Source organism: Trachypithecus francoisi, unplaced genomic scaffold (genome assembly GCF_009764315.1).
Source record: "Trachypithecus francoisi isolate TF-2019V2 unplaced genomic scaffold, Tfra_2.0 Lachesis_group15, whole genome shotgun sequence".
NCBI classification, from domain to species: Eukaryota; Metazoa; Chordata; class Mammalia; order Primates; family Cercopithecidae; genus Trachypithecus; species Trachypithecus francoisi.
In genome coordinates this window covers 84,384,373-84,402,335 of record NW_022681460.1, presented here as the reverse complement: position 1 = coordinate 84,402,335, position 17,963 = coordinate 84,384,373, and the positions used below count along the sequence as shown (strand labels likewise).

General features: G+C 39.0%; 1 protein-coding gene across 1 annotated transcript; it reads right to left on the bottom strand.

Annotated features, from left to right (window-relative positions):
• Positions 1 to 613: 613 nt before the first annotated feature.
• On the bottom strand, positions 614 to 2,748 carry TAAR1 (trace amine associated receptor 1). The gene has a single exon (XM_033236559.1). It carries the CDS (start codon positions 2,104 to 2,106, stop codon positions 1,090 to 1,092), a length of 1,017 nt encoding a protein of 338 aa, XP_033092450.1. The 5' UTR covers positions 2,107 to 2,748; the 3' UTR covers positions 614 to 1,089.
• Between the last annotated feature and the right edge of the window lie 15,215 nt (positions 2,749 to 17,963).

The following is a 17,963-nucleotide window of genomic DNA, read 5'->3' as shown; positions in this document are numbered from 1 at the left end:
CGGATCACGAGGTCAGGAGATCGAGACCATCCTGACTAACACGGTGAAACCCCGTCTCTACTAAAAAAAAACTACAAAAAACTAGCCGGGCGAGGTGGCGGCGCCTGTAGTCCCAGCTACTCGGGAGGCTGAGGCAGGAGAATGGCGTGAACCCGGGAGGCGGAGCTTGCAGTGAGCTGAGATCCGGCCACAGCACTCCAGCCTGGGTGACACCGCGAGACTCCGTCTCAAAAAAAAAAAAAAAAAAAAAAAAAAAAAAAATATATATATATATATATATATTTGTACATCTGTGCAAAGTCACATTATACAGCCACAAAAAGGGATTACTCGTAGCCCAAACCTCAGCAGCATGCATTATATTTAGTTAACAAGTGTGCACACATACCACCTGACTCCAAAATAAAAGTTGAAAAGGAAAAATATTAATATAAAATAAAGAATTTTAGATGATATAATCCTTACCAGGAAGAATACTGTCAGTAACATTTTTAAAATTTCATTTGGTTTGTATATATTTTATTTTCCTTCATTTTTCAAATTTCTCAGAAGTATGAGAATCAGAAAAACATGCTTTAAAAATATGAAACTCAAGATATTTAAGGATTGGAATATATATTAACAATATAAATAATGTGTCAACACTCATTTAGCAGTAGCATTTAATGTGTGTACTTTTAGTTTATTTTACTAAAAGACATACACATATGTGACAAGGACATGTACACATATATGCCAAAATCATTCTAATTTGCATCCTCAAATTCAGCCCTACAGTTTCCACCACTGAACAGCTAAGGGACCATAGTAAACTCATGGCAGTTCTTCTAAGGGCAGGAAAAGTTATATAAAATGCAGGCCTTTAAATGCTGAAGTTGCAAATTTCCGATATGTGTGGTAAGAATGGAAAAGATTATACCTCCTATGTCCCAAATAGGAAATTACCTATAAGCATCATAATTTAACTCACCAAACATATTTTGACTCAAGTAACTGATTAAAAAAATCCATGTGGTTGGGGCATGTGGTGGGTTATGTTGTGTTCATAAACATGGTCACCAATGTGCAAAACAGTAAAATATAATAATTCTATGAACTCGATTCCAAAAATAATTTACACCTGGATGAATCTTTTTGGAAAATTTTACCAAACAGAATCATCTTCAGTGCTTTTCTAAACCAGGGATAGAAAAATGCATAAACCATTGGATTAAATGTAGAGTTCAAGTAGCCAAACCAAATCAATACATTGTTCAAAATAGGTGGAATAGTGTAGTGAAGAAAAGGGTTGATGACTGTACAGACAAAGAAAGGGCACCAGCATATTAGGAAAACTCCCATCACAATCCCCAATGTCTTCGCAGCTTTCCTTTCTTTGCTCTGTGAAATTCCATTTTTCATTTCCAATCCAATTTGGAGCTTCTGATTGGCATCATTAATTGATCTTGCCTGCTCTTTAGCTATAAGATATATTCTGTAATAGACACATAACATAATAGATCCAGGTATATAAAAAGAAGTCATAAAGGCCAGTACCCCAGATATTTTGCTAAAGAACACAAAGCAACCCCCTCTGCAGTGAACATGTTTGTAATACATCTCTTCAGCGCCTTTGAAGTTTAGCTCCAGAAAGATCATCCCAAATGCAAAAACAGCGGGGACACTCCAACTAATGAAGATCATCACACAAATAACCAAGATATTGATCTTGGCTTTGTATCTCAATGGGTCACACACAGCATAGTAGCGGTCAATGGAGATGAAAGACAGATGGAAAATGGAGGCTGAGCTCAGCATAATGTCGGTGCTGGTGTGGATTTTACAGAAGACTTCTCCAAAATACCAACAGTGCTCAGCAGATCTCACCATGCTGTAAGGCATGACCAGACACCTCAGAAGAAAGTCCACAGTGGCCATGGAATGAATGAGCCAATTTGTCGGAGTATGAAGTTGCTTGAAGTGTGATATAGAAACAATAACTATCAGATTGCCGACCAATGTGGTCAGAATTATGAGCACCATTAAACTGTACAGGGAAGCACGGACATCATTTGACCAGTTGTTTTTCACACAGGAAATATTAATTATATTGTGGCAAAAGGGCATGATTCCTGAGGGCTGTCAACCAGTTTACTTTTCCCTTTGTGTGTTGATTAATCTTTTTCCCAAATTCGTAATCAGGTTACAGTTCCTTCTCGTTTTTATTTTTTATTTGCACATACCTATCCCAGAAACCTAGGAGGAAAATAAAGAGTAAATCATTGGCAATTTGATTCCTCTCACTTCTAACACATTTACCTATTACTCCCTGTTGAAGAATAGTTATTTTGGAAGGAACTTTATTTCCAAGTTCCTTTCAATAGTTCAGTACAGCAATTTTTTAAAAAACTTTTACCTGGAGTTGGACATAGTTCTAGAAATACAAAGCTAAATTATTAGGTTGAACTATATGAAACTGCCACATTTGTAGGTCAGAGAAGATCAAATGATGATTACGATCCACATCTATGGAAACAATCTGTGTCCATAGGAATCCAGTCTAGTGGGGGAGACTTACATTCTAAAGGGTAGAAAGAAATTGCCAGAAAATTTGGAATTAAAATATGTTTATGCAAAAGACAAGAAGTCTTTTAAAGGTGCCTCTTGTGCAGAATTAATACCCACTAGTGCCCACTTTTGCACTTGGTCATAGATAAGTTATATTTCTTATTTTATAATTAATTGTAATAAGAAGCAGCTTACATGTATTTATTTGCAGCTTGCAAAGTACTTCTACATATATTCCATGCATTATTTCGTTACTGTTTTATTTGACACTTATAAGACCAACTTCATTTTTTGTAAGGAAGACATGACATGCTTTATTAACTTCATTTTACTGGCAAAAATTGAAGTTTAATTCAAAAAATCATTAAAGCTTGACTATGAGCTGTGGTCTCAATTACTAGTTCAGTTTCTTTGATACCAGTCCAGTCTTTCTCTCCATTGCAGAAAGAACCAACTCGAGGTCAATTTTTAAAAATTAAGCTTTAAATTTTCATATAAGAATTTATGGTGTCTTAAATAATGGCAACTACTAGTGAAGAATGATATTGTGGTCCCACTTATCAAGGATTTTTGATATACAGACTAAAGTCTATGGTAAGAAGTGAAGTGGCATGGTGCAAAGAGCACTGACGTGAGAGCCTATGGAAGCTGAGTTTCCATGTGGGCTGTGGGCAAGGCACACAACATTCTAAAGGGTAGAAAGAATTCCAGGAGTCTGCCTTTAGTTTTTAAGTTCTGAAATCCAATAAATCTCACTTTTAAACAGGTAAAAAATACTATTATGAGTAGGCATCTTCTACTAGGTCTCCTCTTCTTGTACTTCACTGAAGAACCTCAAAGTTCCAGGGGACTCAGTTTGAAACTGTCCCTTTTGTTTCTATATGACCCTGTAATTCTGAGCTAAATTCTAGAACTTGGATTCACACACACACATATGCATGCACACATACACACACACACACATATAACATATATACAGACATGTACATATATATATATAAAGAGAGAAGGGGGAGAGACAGAGAGAGAGAGGAAGAAAGAAAAGAGAAAGAAAGGAAGAAGGAAGGAAGGAAGGAAGGAAGGAAGGAAGGAAGGAAGGAAGGAAGGAGGAAGGAAGGAAGGAAGGAAGAAAGAGAAAGAAAGAAAGAAAGAGAGAGAAAGAAAGAGAAAGAAAGGAAAGAAAGGAAGGAAGGAAGGAGGAAGGAAGGAAGGAAGGAAGGAAGGAAGGAAAGAAAGAGAAAGAAAGAAAGAGAGAGAAAGAAGGAAAGAAAAAGGAGAAAGAGCTTGGGGAAGAGTACAAATTTCTGGCAATGAAGTCCTATAGTCTATCACTTTGGTATGAAAATGCTAGAAAATAGCAACAATTCCTAGAATTCCAGGAGTCTGCCTTCCTTTTTATCTTTTTCCCTTCCCTCTGGGCTGATGGTTTAGAATGAGCGAAAAAGAATATCTAGGTATGAAAATGTATATTTTAATAAATTTGAAACACTTTTCCTCTATTCTCCTTTGGTCTTCTATTCCCAGAAGAAAACATATTTATATCAAATAAATCTTTAAGATTTATTTAAAAAGACACACAGGCTCATTCCATGATAGAAGCCAAACAGCAAACAAAAACCATTATTTAAACAAGCAATATTTGAATTATGATTATAATTTCACTAAAACACTGATGGATTTCTTACTATGAAATTTAAGTGTGCATTTAACTAAACTCAATCAGTTAAGTTATATATTTTCTAGTTAGACTTTTCCTCCACTATTTCCCTCTCTTTTCCTTCTTTCTTTTACTTATTTGTTGACTTCCTAAAGGAACCACATAACACTCAAAATCACTGTTTAGAAGTGTTTATTTATTCCTGACTCTTAAAAGCATTTCTATCCAATGTCACATGGAGTAGGGACTCTCAGCAGGAACTAGGGTTCACAAAGAAGTAAGGGAAGGTGGAAATAAAGTAAAACACAAATTTCACTTTTAGAAGAGGAAATTGACAGAAGATGAAAATGCCATCTGGCAACTTCATAGGCCTTGTTTTTTGTGGCTTTAAGATGTGTAGTCAATTCCCAAATAAAAATCAAAATGACTCAGAGCCTACCTCAAACTCATATTTGCACATATAGATTTAAGAGAAAACAAGCCTTAGGCACAGTATCTTAGAAATTGTTGATAGTATGAATGCCACATCTGTAGAATAATTTGTCTACCCAACTTAAAGAATATTAAACATCATTGTTTGTATGAGTGCTTTTTAAAGTGCTATAATTTGTTTTTGAATAGATTTATTTGTTTAAGTGCTCTATGACAACATTGTGAGTTGAAAGTTTATCTAAGGACCTGGCAAAATAGTGTTTTTGTTTCTTTTCTTTCAGCTTTAAGAATTTAAGAGCTAGAAATAATTATTATCTGTATATACAAATTATCCAGGTTGAATATACAATAGCAATATGGGAAGTTAATAAATTGCTGTTTGATTACCTGACTAAGCCAACAGTTCTGTGCAAATGATCTAATCATCTAATGTTTGAAAATGACATATGAATTAAAAATATGTTGATAGAACTTATAGCTTAATATAGATCTCTCTAGCAAGGCAGGAGCTCCCTGACAGAGTGCCCCAACTTTGCAACAGAAAGTCATGAACACTAACCCTATCATAACCTTTGTCCCTGATTCCATCAACCACACATCCCTAATTGCTCAGACTTTCATCTCTATACTACTCTACTCATTTCCTAATCCAAACCAATTTCCCATTGTGCTATTACTCACAAAACCCTTCCAAGGGTGCCCTTGGGGATTCATGGTCTTTATTATATTTCCTGAAATTCTTTTTTAAATGCTTCCCTCTCTTTGTTCTAACTAAAACTCTCTCCCCTCAGGACACCTTCTCCCTTGCAGCCTTGTCAATGGTGGATGTTTCTTTCCTACATTCCTTGTACCTCTTCATATTATATGATCTGGAGTAAGAGTAAGTGTCCATTTACACTCATTGCCATTGAAGATCATTATCCCTCTTTCCTCCCTAACCTCTAACCCTTTGCAAGCTTTGAAGTTCGTGTCTTCATGCTATACCTCTGTATTAGTCCGTTCTCACACTCCTATGAAGAACTGCCTGACACTGGGTAATTTATAAAGCAAAGAGATTTAATTGACTCACAGCTCTGCAGGACTGGGGAGGCCTCAGGAAACTTACAATCATGGTGGAAGGGGAAGTAAACATGCTCCTCTTCACATGGTGGCAGAAAGGAGAAGTGCAGAGTGAAGTGGGGTAAAAGCCCCTAAGAAAACCATCAGATCTCATGAGAACTCACTCACTATCATGAGGAAAGCATGGAGGTAGCTTCCCCCATGATTCAATTACCTCCCACCAGGTCCCTCCCATGACACGTGGGGATTATGAGAACTACAATTCAAGATGAGATTTGAGTGAGGACACAAACTACATCAACTTCCTCCTATTGCAGGCATGTACAGACTCCCAAGTCATCTCTCTGTACTTCCTGAAGATATGAGCTCCTGGCTTACTGTCACTGTCTATAATGCTACTCCTGCTAAAGTTCTTAGCAATTTTATTGTCCACCTAAATGATCCTTCCAATAATGGACTCTTCGTTATTGACCTCTATCTTTTAACAATTATAGACTCACCTCCATCTCATCTCACCTTCCATGGTCATATCCCGGGATGTCATTATAAATGACAAGAGTCATCCAAATGATTGGTTTCAAGCTTCACATCCCATCCTCCCAGTCCATGTGCTTCCTTTCCAACAATTTTTCACCAGTGCTTCCTTTCCAACAATTTTTCAACTCCCTTGAAGCCCTCAATTCATTTATTTTACACACCTTTCCACTGTCCTTCATTTACTCATGTCTACCTCTTTACTCAGTTTAGATTCCAGTATTTTCTGGCATTATCTTAAGCTCTCTCCCATTAACATACTTTCCTGGCTAAACTTGAACAGTGGCTAAATGCAGTTTCCTCTTACTCCACTCCTGCACACCGAATTTGGCATAGAAAAACACACAGCAACCTTCTTCTAAATTCATAACAAAAATGGACCATTACAATTGCTCAGGAATCCTACTCCATTTCCCTTTTACCTTCATTCCTCTCCTCTCTGAGATGACTATTTCATGCCTCCTCCCTTCTTGAATCTCAAATACTTATTCACATCCTTACTCTCACCTAATGACTTTGCATTCTGTTTCACTGAAAAAAGTGATGCAATCAGAAGAGAATGTCCACATGCCACCAGCCTATACCTGTTTACAAATTCAGCTTACACCCTTATTGCTGCAAATTACTGCAAATGAATGGACTCTCTCCCTTCACAGGCCACTTCTCAGATGTGTCCCATACCCATCTCTTCATGCCTATTCCAAGATATACCCTCCAACTCTCTCTCCCCTGCATCTTCAGTGGTTCCCTTCCAAATATCTTCACTCTCAAATATGCAGTAATATTTTCCACCTTAAAAGAATTATTGAAGCCCACATCTTCTTTCATTTATCAACTACCCCTTTATCAGAAAGGAACTCTTTGAGTCATTTATACCCCCTGTCTCTTAATTCCTCTAATCCTATCTTTTAAAATTCACTGTAATGAGAATCTCATCATCAATATTCCACCAAAACCGTTCTTAACCAAGTTTTTCTATATTACTAAACCCAGTGGTAAGTTATCAGGCCTCAAGTTCTTGCTTGGCCTTTCAATTCCCCCTTGAAACAATTTCTTCCCTTGGCTCCTGGGTCACCACCCCCTTGTGGTTCTGCTACCTCACAAGCTGCTCTCGTCAGTTGCCGTTATGGTACTTCTTCATCTCAGTGGCCCTAAGGCTCAGTCCTCAGTTCCCTTCTCTATTCATAACCACTCCCTTGGTGATTTCATACTGTATTATGGCATAGTCTATATGCTGATGAGCTTCAAATGAACACTTCCAACTTTGACCTTCCCCTTGAACTGTGGACTAATGTTTCCTGCTGCCCACAGGATATCGCCACTTAACTTGTCTAAAGCCAAGCCCTTGACCTCCCTCCTGTGCCTAGCTTCTCCTCCTCCTCTCTGCATCTCTAGAATGTGACAACTCTATTCTTGAACGTCCACCATCCAAAACTTTGAGTTAATTCTTAGCTTCTCACACTCAACAACATATCCAATTCATCAATAAATGATCTTGGCCCTTCATTGAAAATGTATCTAGAATCAGATCATTTCTCATCATTTCTACAATCACCATCCTGGTCCGAGTCACCAACAACCTCCAGGTTAATCTAATAACCTCCAGGTGGTTCCCCTGCTTTTTCTCTTGTCTCTCCACAAAAAGTATCCCCAACAAGCAGCCAAAGTGATCACATAAGTACATACATTTTTCATATAAATTCTTCCAGAATGGTACAACATGAGTCTCAAATGTAAAAGAACAGGGGCATTAAAAATATGCCCGGAGCCAATACTGAGACATTTGCCAGTCATGCGCCCCATCAGGTCAAAGAAAGCTGCACGGTGACATGCTGCATCTGTGCCTGCCTGATGTTAAGATCACACTTCTCACAGTCTCCTGAAGCTTGATCTAATCCTACAGTGCTGTGTGTATGTGAGGCTGCATTCTGCCCATCTGTAACATACTTAAATTCATCAAGTTCTGTATATTTTCAAGCACGAATAACTATTTTAATATAAGTGAGCTATTACTGCAATTTTTATAGACAATACAGCAAATTTCAAATTTCGTTGCAATAGCAACGAAAGAAAAAAGTAAAATAGTCTCAACTTTTATGTCAGACTTAGATACATATATCAGTAGACACATTTTATGTGTTTAACAAGATGTTAAATAGGCCGGGTGCGGTGGCTCAACCCTGTAATCCCAGCACTTTGGGAGGCCGAGACGGGCGGATCATGAGGTCAGGAGATCGAGACCATCCTGGCTAACACGGTGAAACCCCGTCTCTACTAAAAAATACAAAAAAATTAGCCGGGTGAGGTGGCGGGCGCCTGTAGTCCCAGCTACTCGGGAGGCTGAGGCAGGAGAATGGCGTAAACCCGGGAAGGCAGAGCTTGCAGTGAGCTGAGATCCGGCCACTGCACTCCAGCCTGGGCGACAGAGCGAGACTCCGTCTCAAATAAAAAAAAAAAAACCAGAACCAGTTCTGTTTCAAAGAAACAGGAAATGGGACAAAACTCATTTGTTTGCTCCTACATCAACACAGACCAACAAATAAAAGAGTAAAACAGTCATCAGCAATATTATGGTAAATGTACTATCCCTGAAAGTGTTTCTGCTGTTTTGACATGCATAAAGCAATATGAATCAGATTTAGGTAATATAACTAAAAGGTTCTTCAGTTAATTGATCTAATACATGGCATGTATACACACACACACTGAATTTAGTTTAAATTGAAAGGGATTATGTTAATATGACACAATACATTTGAAAATGTACTGGGATTTTCCTACCAAATATATTTGTACAAATAATATTTGTGCAAATAAGATTATGATTTTGTAGTTTAGTTTTGTATACAGTGACAATAAGACATATTGTAATTATAAAACCTAAAAAATATCTATAAAGACTGCTTATGTATGTTAAAACTAGCCATTGTACCCAGCACAGAATTTCCTTCTTCATTAACAAGAAAAGGAGATTTTTTAAAAGTTTCAACTTTTTATATGTCCTAGCTTTCCATAAATGAATTTTTAGTAAAAGAGACACAACTCTTTTTAAAAGACATGTAAAGCAAGCTATTTAAAAATATATAACCATTCTTTTAGCTTCTCTTACTAAAGTGGCCATTAAGCAACTAAATTACAGAAAACCCTTGTTAATCTTCACACTAAATCATCCTAAATTTTAACAGATGAATAAGTACCAAGCCATCGATAAATCTCATTATCTTTAGCATTCTTCCTGTAAAATACTACTTTAGGCCTTTGGGTTAGTCTCTAGGATTTGGTTTGGCTGTTGAGCAAATTCAGACCTACCTGCTCAGGTAAGAGTGAGCATAGTCAGTGGATGAGCAGACAGCAGGGATACTGCCTTTGGGACCAGTCTGTATGAATCTCCTGTATACCTGCTGCGGGCTAGAGCCCACTGCTGCTCTATGATGGGCCACAGTTAACGAAGACAGAATGATGCAAATATTAAAATCAAAAAAAAAAAAAAACCTGAAAGTAAATCTTTCTGAAACAAGCTAACAATATGTTATCAAGAAATATAACTGGGAGGAGCTTTTATTCTGAACCAGCATCAGGAAGCTAGCAGTGATCAAGCTAAATAGGGAAGGTAAATATTACCACTACTTTAAAAATAACTCCAAGCATGGGTCACCAGGAACCACAACGATGCATTAACAGTATATATATATGAAAACATGTGTCCATTAAAACTGACTTAATTGTTGATTGATTTGAAAGAAAAGTACTTCTCTATTAGACATCTGTACAAAGAAAATAACTAGTATAAGAGATGACTTGTAACTTGTAGTTAGAAAATACTTTAAAGCAATGGCTTTCCAACTACTTTTGAACCACAACTACAAAAAAAAATACATTTTATATTTTTATTAAGTACATATGTAGGTAGCACCCATAACAAATGTTTTCATTAAAAAATACCCTTACTTTGTTTAAGTCACTCTGATATTTCCTATTTTATTCTATTTCTTCTTTTAATTACTGGAAATTACAACCCAATAATGTTATCAACCACAATAGAAAAACACTGTCTTAAATGTTATATGGTCACACACATTTATCCCATCAGCTTTTGTTTGTTTGTTTGTTTTTGAGAGGAGTTTCACTCTTGTCGCCCAGGCTGGAGTGCAATGGCGTGATCTCAGCTCACTGCAACCTCTGCCTCCCAGGTTCAAGCAATTCTCCTGCCTTAGCCACCCAAGTAGCTGGAGTTACAGGCGCCTGCCACCACACCTAGCTAATTTTTGCATTTTTTTAGTAGAGACAGGATTTCACCCTATTGACCAGGCTGGTCTCGAGCTCCAGACCTCAGGTGATCCACCCACCTAGGCCTTCCAAAGTGCTGAGATTACAGGCGTGAGCCACTGCGCCCATCCTATCTTATCAGTTTTTACACTTAGACTTTTGAATACAATAAAAGTTGATTAAATAAAAATTATTTTAAAATAGAAAAGAGAAAAAAAATTAAACGAAGATATATAAGAATAAAGCAAAGAATAAAAATCAGGAAATATAAGTAAATCAAAAACTAAATATAAAAAAATGGTTTTATATATAAAACTTCCAAAATGACCCTCTCTACATGGAACCAGATCCTCCAAAATGGCAAAATGAAGAGCTGCACAAGGGCAGTTTCTCTTCCATTTCTATCTGTTACTCTGCATAGGATTAAAGCATCATTATGACACATTGATTATCAGTCTCAGTTCTTCACCCCTACCTCACATCCACACCTCTGTCTTTCCTTCACTGGGGGTAGAAAGTACTCTTTTTGCCCTTTGAATTTGAACTTTGCATTTGACATGTCTTGGCCAAAAGAATGTGAACAGAAATAAAAATGTTCCGGCTCCAAACCTAGTCTTTGGGAGGACTTGTTTGTGAATGTCCTTTATCCTATCACCAGGAATACAACGTACCCAGCTAAGTCACTTGTCTAAGGAAGATGAGAGACATGTGGAACAGACCAGGGCATGAAGACCTGCAGCACGTGGCAGCCACCCTAGCTGACCCCATGGATTCATGAGCACAAGTTGCTATTATTTTAAGCTATGGAATTTTGGTATCATTTGTTACACAGCAGGATCAAAGCAATATTAACTGTGTCAATTGTATTTTTGAAGGAAGCCATGGAGATCTGCTGCCCCATTCTCCTGCCTTGGGATCACTAGAGAAACACTGATACCCCACAATGGGTCAACTGTGACCTAAACAGCCATTATTAAAAGCAGTGATAGAACAAGCAAAAGGGCATACAGTGTAATTATCCTTTACTAAGTGAATATAACTGCTGCTTCAGAAGTCTCCAGATATTAAAGGTTGGTTCAAGAAATAATATCCAGGTTCAGTTCTTGTTAATAGTACATAGAAAATGTCATTCACTTTTCTCAAAATGATTTTAATATTGCCTGAATCACACATATTCCTGTCTTATTACGAATCAGTCTTCTTTGTAGGCAAGCACAATACCTCATGTATAAAAGTTTACCAAGCTCTAGGAAAACAAGGCTCTTGTCTGCTTTGTTCACTAGTCTCTCCCCATGGCTTAAAACAGTGCTTGACAGGCCGGGCGCAGTGGCTCACACATGTAATCCCAGCACTTTGGGAGGCCGAGGTGGGCGGATCATGAAGTCACCAGATTGAGACCATCTTGGCTTGGTGAAACCCCGTCTCTACTAAAAATACAAAAAATTAGCCGGGCGTGGTGGTGGTGGCGGGCACCTGTAGTCCCAGCTACTCAGGAGGCTGAGGCAGGACAATGGCATGAACCCGGGAGGCAGAGCTTGTAGTGAGCCGAGATTGCGCCACCACACTCCAACCTGGGTGACAGAGTCAGACTCCATCTCAAAAAAAACAAAAAACAAAAAAAAAAACACAGTGCTTGATAAACCATAGATGCTTAATAAATACTGGCTTACTGAATAACACTGAATTACTGGATAAATTAATTATTTTCATTATTCATTTTTAAAAGCCTTTTAATCAAAGATTACATTGATATGGAATTCTCTTAGTTTCACTGTGCTAATTGCAAAACCGCACAGGCAGTAAATCTCTTCATCTGCTGCTCTTTCTTTCAACTGGAGAACTTATCTAATTGGATAATGATTTTTTCTTCTAGGAATATACAGTTAATAGTGAGATCGACATACACATAAATATTTATTGCACAATAGAGGGACTGCTAAATGGAAATATAAAGGCTGTGTTATGGGAGAGCAGAGGATTTGGAAACCCCTTGTGGCGGCCAGGACAGGATTCATGCATGAGGCCACATATAAGTTGAATCTGCAAAGACAATCCTCGGAGACTTCACAAACCAGCTAAATTTAGAATAGGAAAATACACACAAAAACTCTTGTTTAATCTTAATAAACTAATTTCATAGTGGACAATTAAAGTGCTTTAGTTAGTAACAATCTTGTTTTAACATGTTATTCTTATTCCAGCATCTTTTTTTAATCAACAAAAGTGTCTTGAATGTTTACTGTGGGCATTCAAAATAAAGCTTCTTATGAGTGAGAACATGCGGTGTTTGGTTTTCTGTTCTTGTGATAGTTTGCTAAGAATGATGGTTTCCAGCTGCATCCATGTCCCTACAAAGGACACAAACTCATCCTTTTTTATGGCTGCATAGTATTCCATGGTGTATATGTGCCACATTTTCTTAATCCAGTCTGTCACTGATGGACATTTGGGTTGATTCCAAGTTTATTCACTATTGTGAATAGTGCCGCAATAAACATACATGTGCATGTGTCTTTATAGCAGCATGATTTGTAATCCTTTGGGTATATACCCAGTAATGGGATGTCTGGGTCATATGGTACTTCTAGTTCTAGATCCTTGAGGAATCGCCATACTGTTTTCCATAATGGTTGAACTAGTTTACAATCCCACCAACAGTGTAAAAGTGTTCCTATTTCTCCACATCCTCTCCAGCACCTGTTGTTTCCTGACTTTTTAATGATTGCCATTCTAACTGGTGTGAGATGGTATCTCATTGTGGTTTTGATTTGCATTTCTCTGGGAACTGAACAATGAGATCACTTGGACTCGGGAAGGGGAACATCACACACCGGGGCCTATCACGGGGAGGGGGGGGGGGGAGGGGGGAGGGATTGCATTGGGAGTTATACCTGACGTAAATGACAAGTTGATGGGTGCTGATGAGTTGATGGGTGCTGATGAGTTGATGGGTGCAGCACACCAACATGGCACAAGTATACATATGTAACAAACCTGCACGTTATGCACATGTACCCTAGAACTTCAAGTATAATAAAAAAAACAAAAAACAAAATAAAGCTTCTTTTTCCTTTCTATTAAGCATACACACACACACACACACCTAAAGGAAGAAATAAAACTTAAAATATCTTAATTCCCACTCTCTGAACCCAGTGAATTTCAAGCTAATTATCAGCTCCATCACTAAATGGGTCTTAGTGAAGTGACGGCATGATCTACATCCTTGGACATGCACGCCTGCTCTCTACTGCTTTGACGATTGAATAAGACATTCCTGTAGAATTGTGAACTCCATGAAGGCAGAGATTTTGTTTTTGTTGTTTCGTTTTTGAGACAGGGTCTCCCTCTGTCACCCAGGCTGGAGTGCAGTGGTGTAATCATGGCTCACTGTAACCTTAACCTCCTGGGATTCTCCCACCTCAACCTCCTGAGTAGCTGGGACTTCACCACCACACCCAGCTAGTTTTTACCACACCCAGCTAGTTTTTGTATTTTCTTTTTCTTTCTTTTTTTTTTTTTTGTAGAGAAGAGATTTGGCTATAGTACCCAGGCTGGTCTTGAACTCCTGGGATCAAGGGATACACCTGCCTCAACTTCCCAAAGTGCTGAGATTACAGGCATGAGTGAACCACCACACCTGCCTGAAGACAGAGACTTTGTATGCTTTGTTCACTGCTATAACCCCAGGGCCTAGCATATAGCAGGTGATACCTAACCACTGGTTGGTTGACTGACAGATTCCTACCAGATTAGTTGAATATTCACATCTCTAGCACAAAGGAGAAATCTCAGAGCTTGCAGTATTGATTCAGAAGGCATTCACCTCGTGGTAATAGTTGAAGTTGTCTGTGGCAGAAGATAAAAGAAATCCCAGAAGGGGAAAGAGAGAGGAAGATGGAACTGTAAGAAATGTCAATATATAAGTAAAATACTTCCAGATACTGGGATGATAAAAAAGAGACCAATAAAGCCAAGAGGGGAAGAAGAGTTTAACGAAGCTATGGAATAAAATGCCACTGAGTGTCAGCGTAAGGATAGAGATCAAGAGAAGATAGTGTATGGTAAGAAAATAAAGGTAGCCAGGGTAAATAAATTTTTTGAGACATATGACACTGCAAAGAAAGTGAGAAATGGAATAATAGTTTGAAGGAATGGGAAGTCCAGGGAAATGTAGAGCAAATACAAATTAAAAACAAAAGGTTTCATTTTCCCTGTAGAAAATAAGAAAAGAGATTTTCCCTGCTTTCCCTTTTTCAAAGTCTTTGTATTAGAAAACTTGTGCTTTAAGGTCTTTCCCTGTCTCTTTAAAATGTAGGTAAATCTTTTTAATGCTAACTCAGCCTCTTGTCAGCATTATAACCCGGGAATGTCTTTCTCAAGGACTGGGAACCATCTCTTGGAAATGTAAACATTAAGGAAGACAGCACCCTATCTCCCAGATTCTGTGGGATGGTAGGAAACTAGCCTCAACTTACTACTTGCTCCAAGTTGCAAAACTCCCTCTTGTCATAAAGAGTAGTTGATTTTCACCTTGGTTAAAGCCAGTAAGCTAACACAGATGGTTATCCCAACTACCATATGGGTTTAGGATGAATTATATGTAACAAATGGTGCTGTCAAGTCCTCTTACATAAGCACTAGTTATAGTTTATTTGAAGAAAATGTGTGTATTCATCAGGGTTCACCAGAGAAACGGAACAAATAGGATGTTTCTATGGTCTAAATGTTTGTGCCCCTCAAAATTCATTTGTTAAAACCTAATTCCTTATGGCATATATTAGGAGGTGGAACTAATTAAACTAATTAAATTAATTTGGGGGTGATTAAGCTATGAAGGTGGAGCCCTTATGAATGGAATTAGTTCCTTATAAGGAGCTAGAGAGAGTACAGTTCCCCCCTTCTACCCTGTGAGGACACAGAGAGAAAATGCCATCTATGAACCAGAAAGCAGGCCCTTACCAGATACCAAATATACCAACACCTTGCTCTTGGTTTTCTCACCCTCCAGAATGGTGAGAAATAAAAGAAAGAGATCTATTAAAAGGAGCTGGTTCATGCATTATGGAGTCTGGCAAGTACCAGGTTGTTCAGGGTGAGTTGGCAAGCTGGAAACCCATTAGAGTTGATGATGTAGTTCCAGTCCTAAGACTAGCAGGCCTGAGACCCATGAATAGCCAACATCTCAGTTTGAGTCTGAAGGTAAGAAAAAGCCAATGTTCTAGTTCAAAGCCAGTCACTCAGGAGGAATTCTCTCTTACCTGGGGGAAGGTCAACCTTTTAGCTCTATTCAGACTTTCAACTGAATGGATGAGGCCTACTCACGTTAGGAAGACAATCTGCATTAGAGTTTAAGTGCTAATCTTACCCCAAAACACCCTCACAGAAATACTCAGAATAATGTTTAACCAAATATCTGGGCACCCTGTGGCCCAATCAAGTTGACACACAAAAATTAATCATCACAATGTCTGGAATGGATTGTATCTGCTTGCCTATATAATGTACCCTAAAACTTAAAGTATAACAATAACAACAACAAAAAAGAATGAAGTGTCTTTTGTCTTTACAATATCTTAGTGGACTGCCTGTGATGTGCATCACATAATACAAATGTTTTCTTTCTCTTCTACCTTTGTGGAATGGTTTTCTGGGTCGGGAGGAGATTTGGTTTTAAATTATATTTTCCCAACAGTTGCATTTGTTAAGTTTGATTAGAGTAAATGTGAAAGCGTTTGTCAGACAGCAGGATGAACCAGAAGGAAAGAAAAAGTGAAGATCAAATAAGATGTATTTGATGGAGCATGGGTTCAGGGCGATGGAAGATGATGTTACAAGAAATACAGGGGCTACAAGCCTTGAAAGGAAGAGAAACCCTTCTCTTTCTTGCTCTTTCTCCTCTTCCCAACTGTGTTAGTTTTCTGGGGCTGCCATAATAAAATAACACAGAATGGCTTAAATAACAGAAATTTATATTCTCATAGTTCTGGAGGCTGAAAGTTCAAGATCATGGTGTCAACAGGTTTGATTTCTCCTGAGGCTTCTCTCCTTGGCTAACAGATGACTGCATTCTCACTGTGATTTCACACGGTCTAACACATTTTTGGTGTTTTTTTGAGTATCCAAATTTTCTCTTCTTTTGACTCCAGTGCAATTGCATTAGGACCCACCCTAGCAGTCTTATTTTAACTTAATCACCTCTTAAAGGCCCCAGCGGAATAGGAACAGCTCCAGTCTCCAACTCCCAGCGCGAGCGACGCAGAAGACCGGTGATTTCTGCATTTTCAACTGAGGTACTGGGGTCATCTCACTAGGGAGTGCCGGACAATCAGTGCTGGTCAGCTGCTGCAGCCCGACCAGCGAGAGCTGAAGCAGGGCAAGGCATCGCCTCACCTGGGAAGCGCAAGGGGGAAGGGAATCCCTTTTCCTAGCCAGGGGAACTGAAACACACAACACCTGGAAAATCGGGTAACTCCTACTCCAATACTGCTCTTTAAGCAAACGGGCACACCAGGAGAATATATCCCACACCTGGCCTGGTGGGTCCCATGCCCACGGAGCCTCCCTCATTGCTAGCACAGCAGTCTACAATCTAACCACAAGGCAGCAGTGAGGCTGGGGGAGGGGCGCCCGCCATTGCTGAGGCTTAAGTAGGTAAACAAAGCCGCAGGGGAGCTCGAACTGGGTAGAGCTCGCAGCAGCTCAAGGAAACCTGCCTGTCTCTGTAGAATCCACCTCTGGGGACAGGGCACAGCTAAACAACAACAACAAAAGCAGCAGAAACCTCTGCAGATGCAAACGACTCTGTCTGACAGCTTTGAAGAGAGCAGTGGATCTCCCAACATGGAGGTTGAGATCTGAGAACAGACAGACTGCCTGCTCAAGTGGGTCCCTGACCCCTGAGTAGCCTAACTGGGAGACATCCCCCACTAGGGGCAGTCTGACACCCCACACCTCACAGGGTGGAGTACACCCCTGAGAGAATCAGGAAGCTTCCAAAGTAAGAATCACACAGGTACACTCGCTGTTCAGCAATATTCTATCTTCTGCAACCTCTGCTGCTGATACCCAGGCAAACAGAGTCTGGAGTGGACCTCAAGCAATCTCCAACAGACCTACAGCTGAGGGTCCTGACTGTTAGAAGGAAAACTATCAAACAGGAAGGACACCTATACAAAAACCCATCAGTACGTCATCATCATCAAGGACAAAAGGCAGATAAAACCACAAAGATGGGGAAAAAGCAGGGTAGAAAAGCTGGAAATTCAAAAAATAAGAGCTCATCTCCCCCTACAAAGGAGCAGAGCTCATCGCCAGCAATGGAACAAAGCTGGTCAGAGAATGACTTTGACAAGATGAGAGAAGAAGGCTTCAGTCCATCAAACTTCTCAGAGCTAAAGGAGGAATTACGTACCCAGTGCAAAGAAACTAAAAATCTTGAAAAAAGAGTGGAAGAATTGATAGCTAG

Excerpts from the sequence above, each read along its gene's own strand:
- TAAR1 (XM_033236559.1), bottom strand. The coding sequence starts at position 2,106 with ATGCCCTTTTGCCACAATATAATTAATATTTCCTGTGTGAAAAACAAC.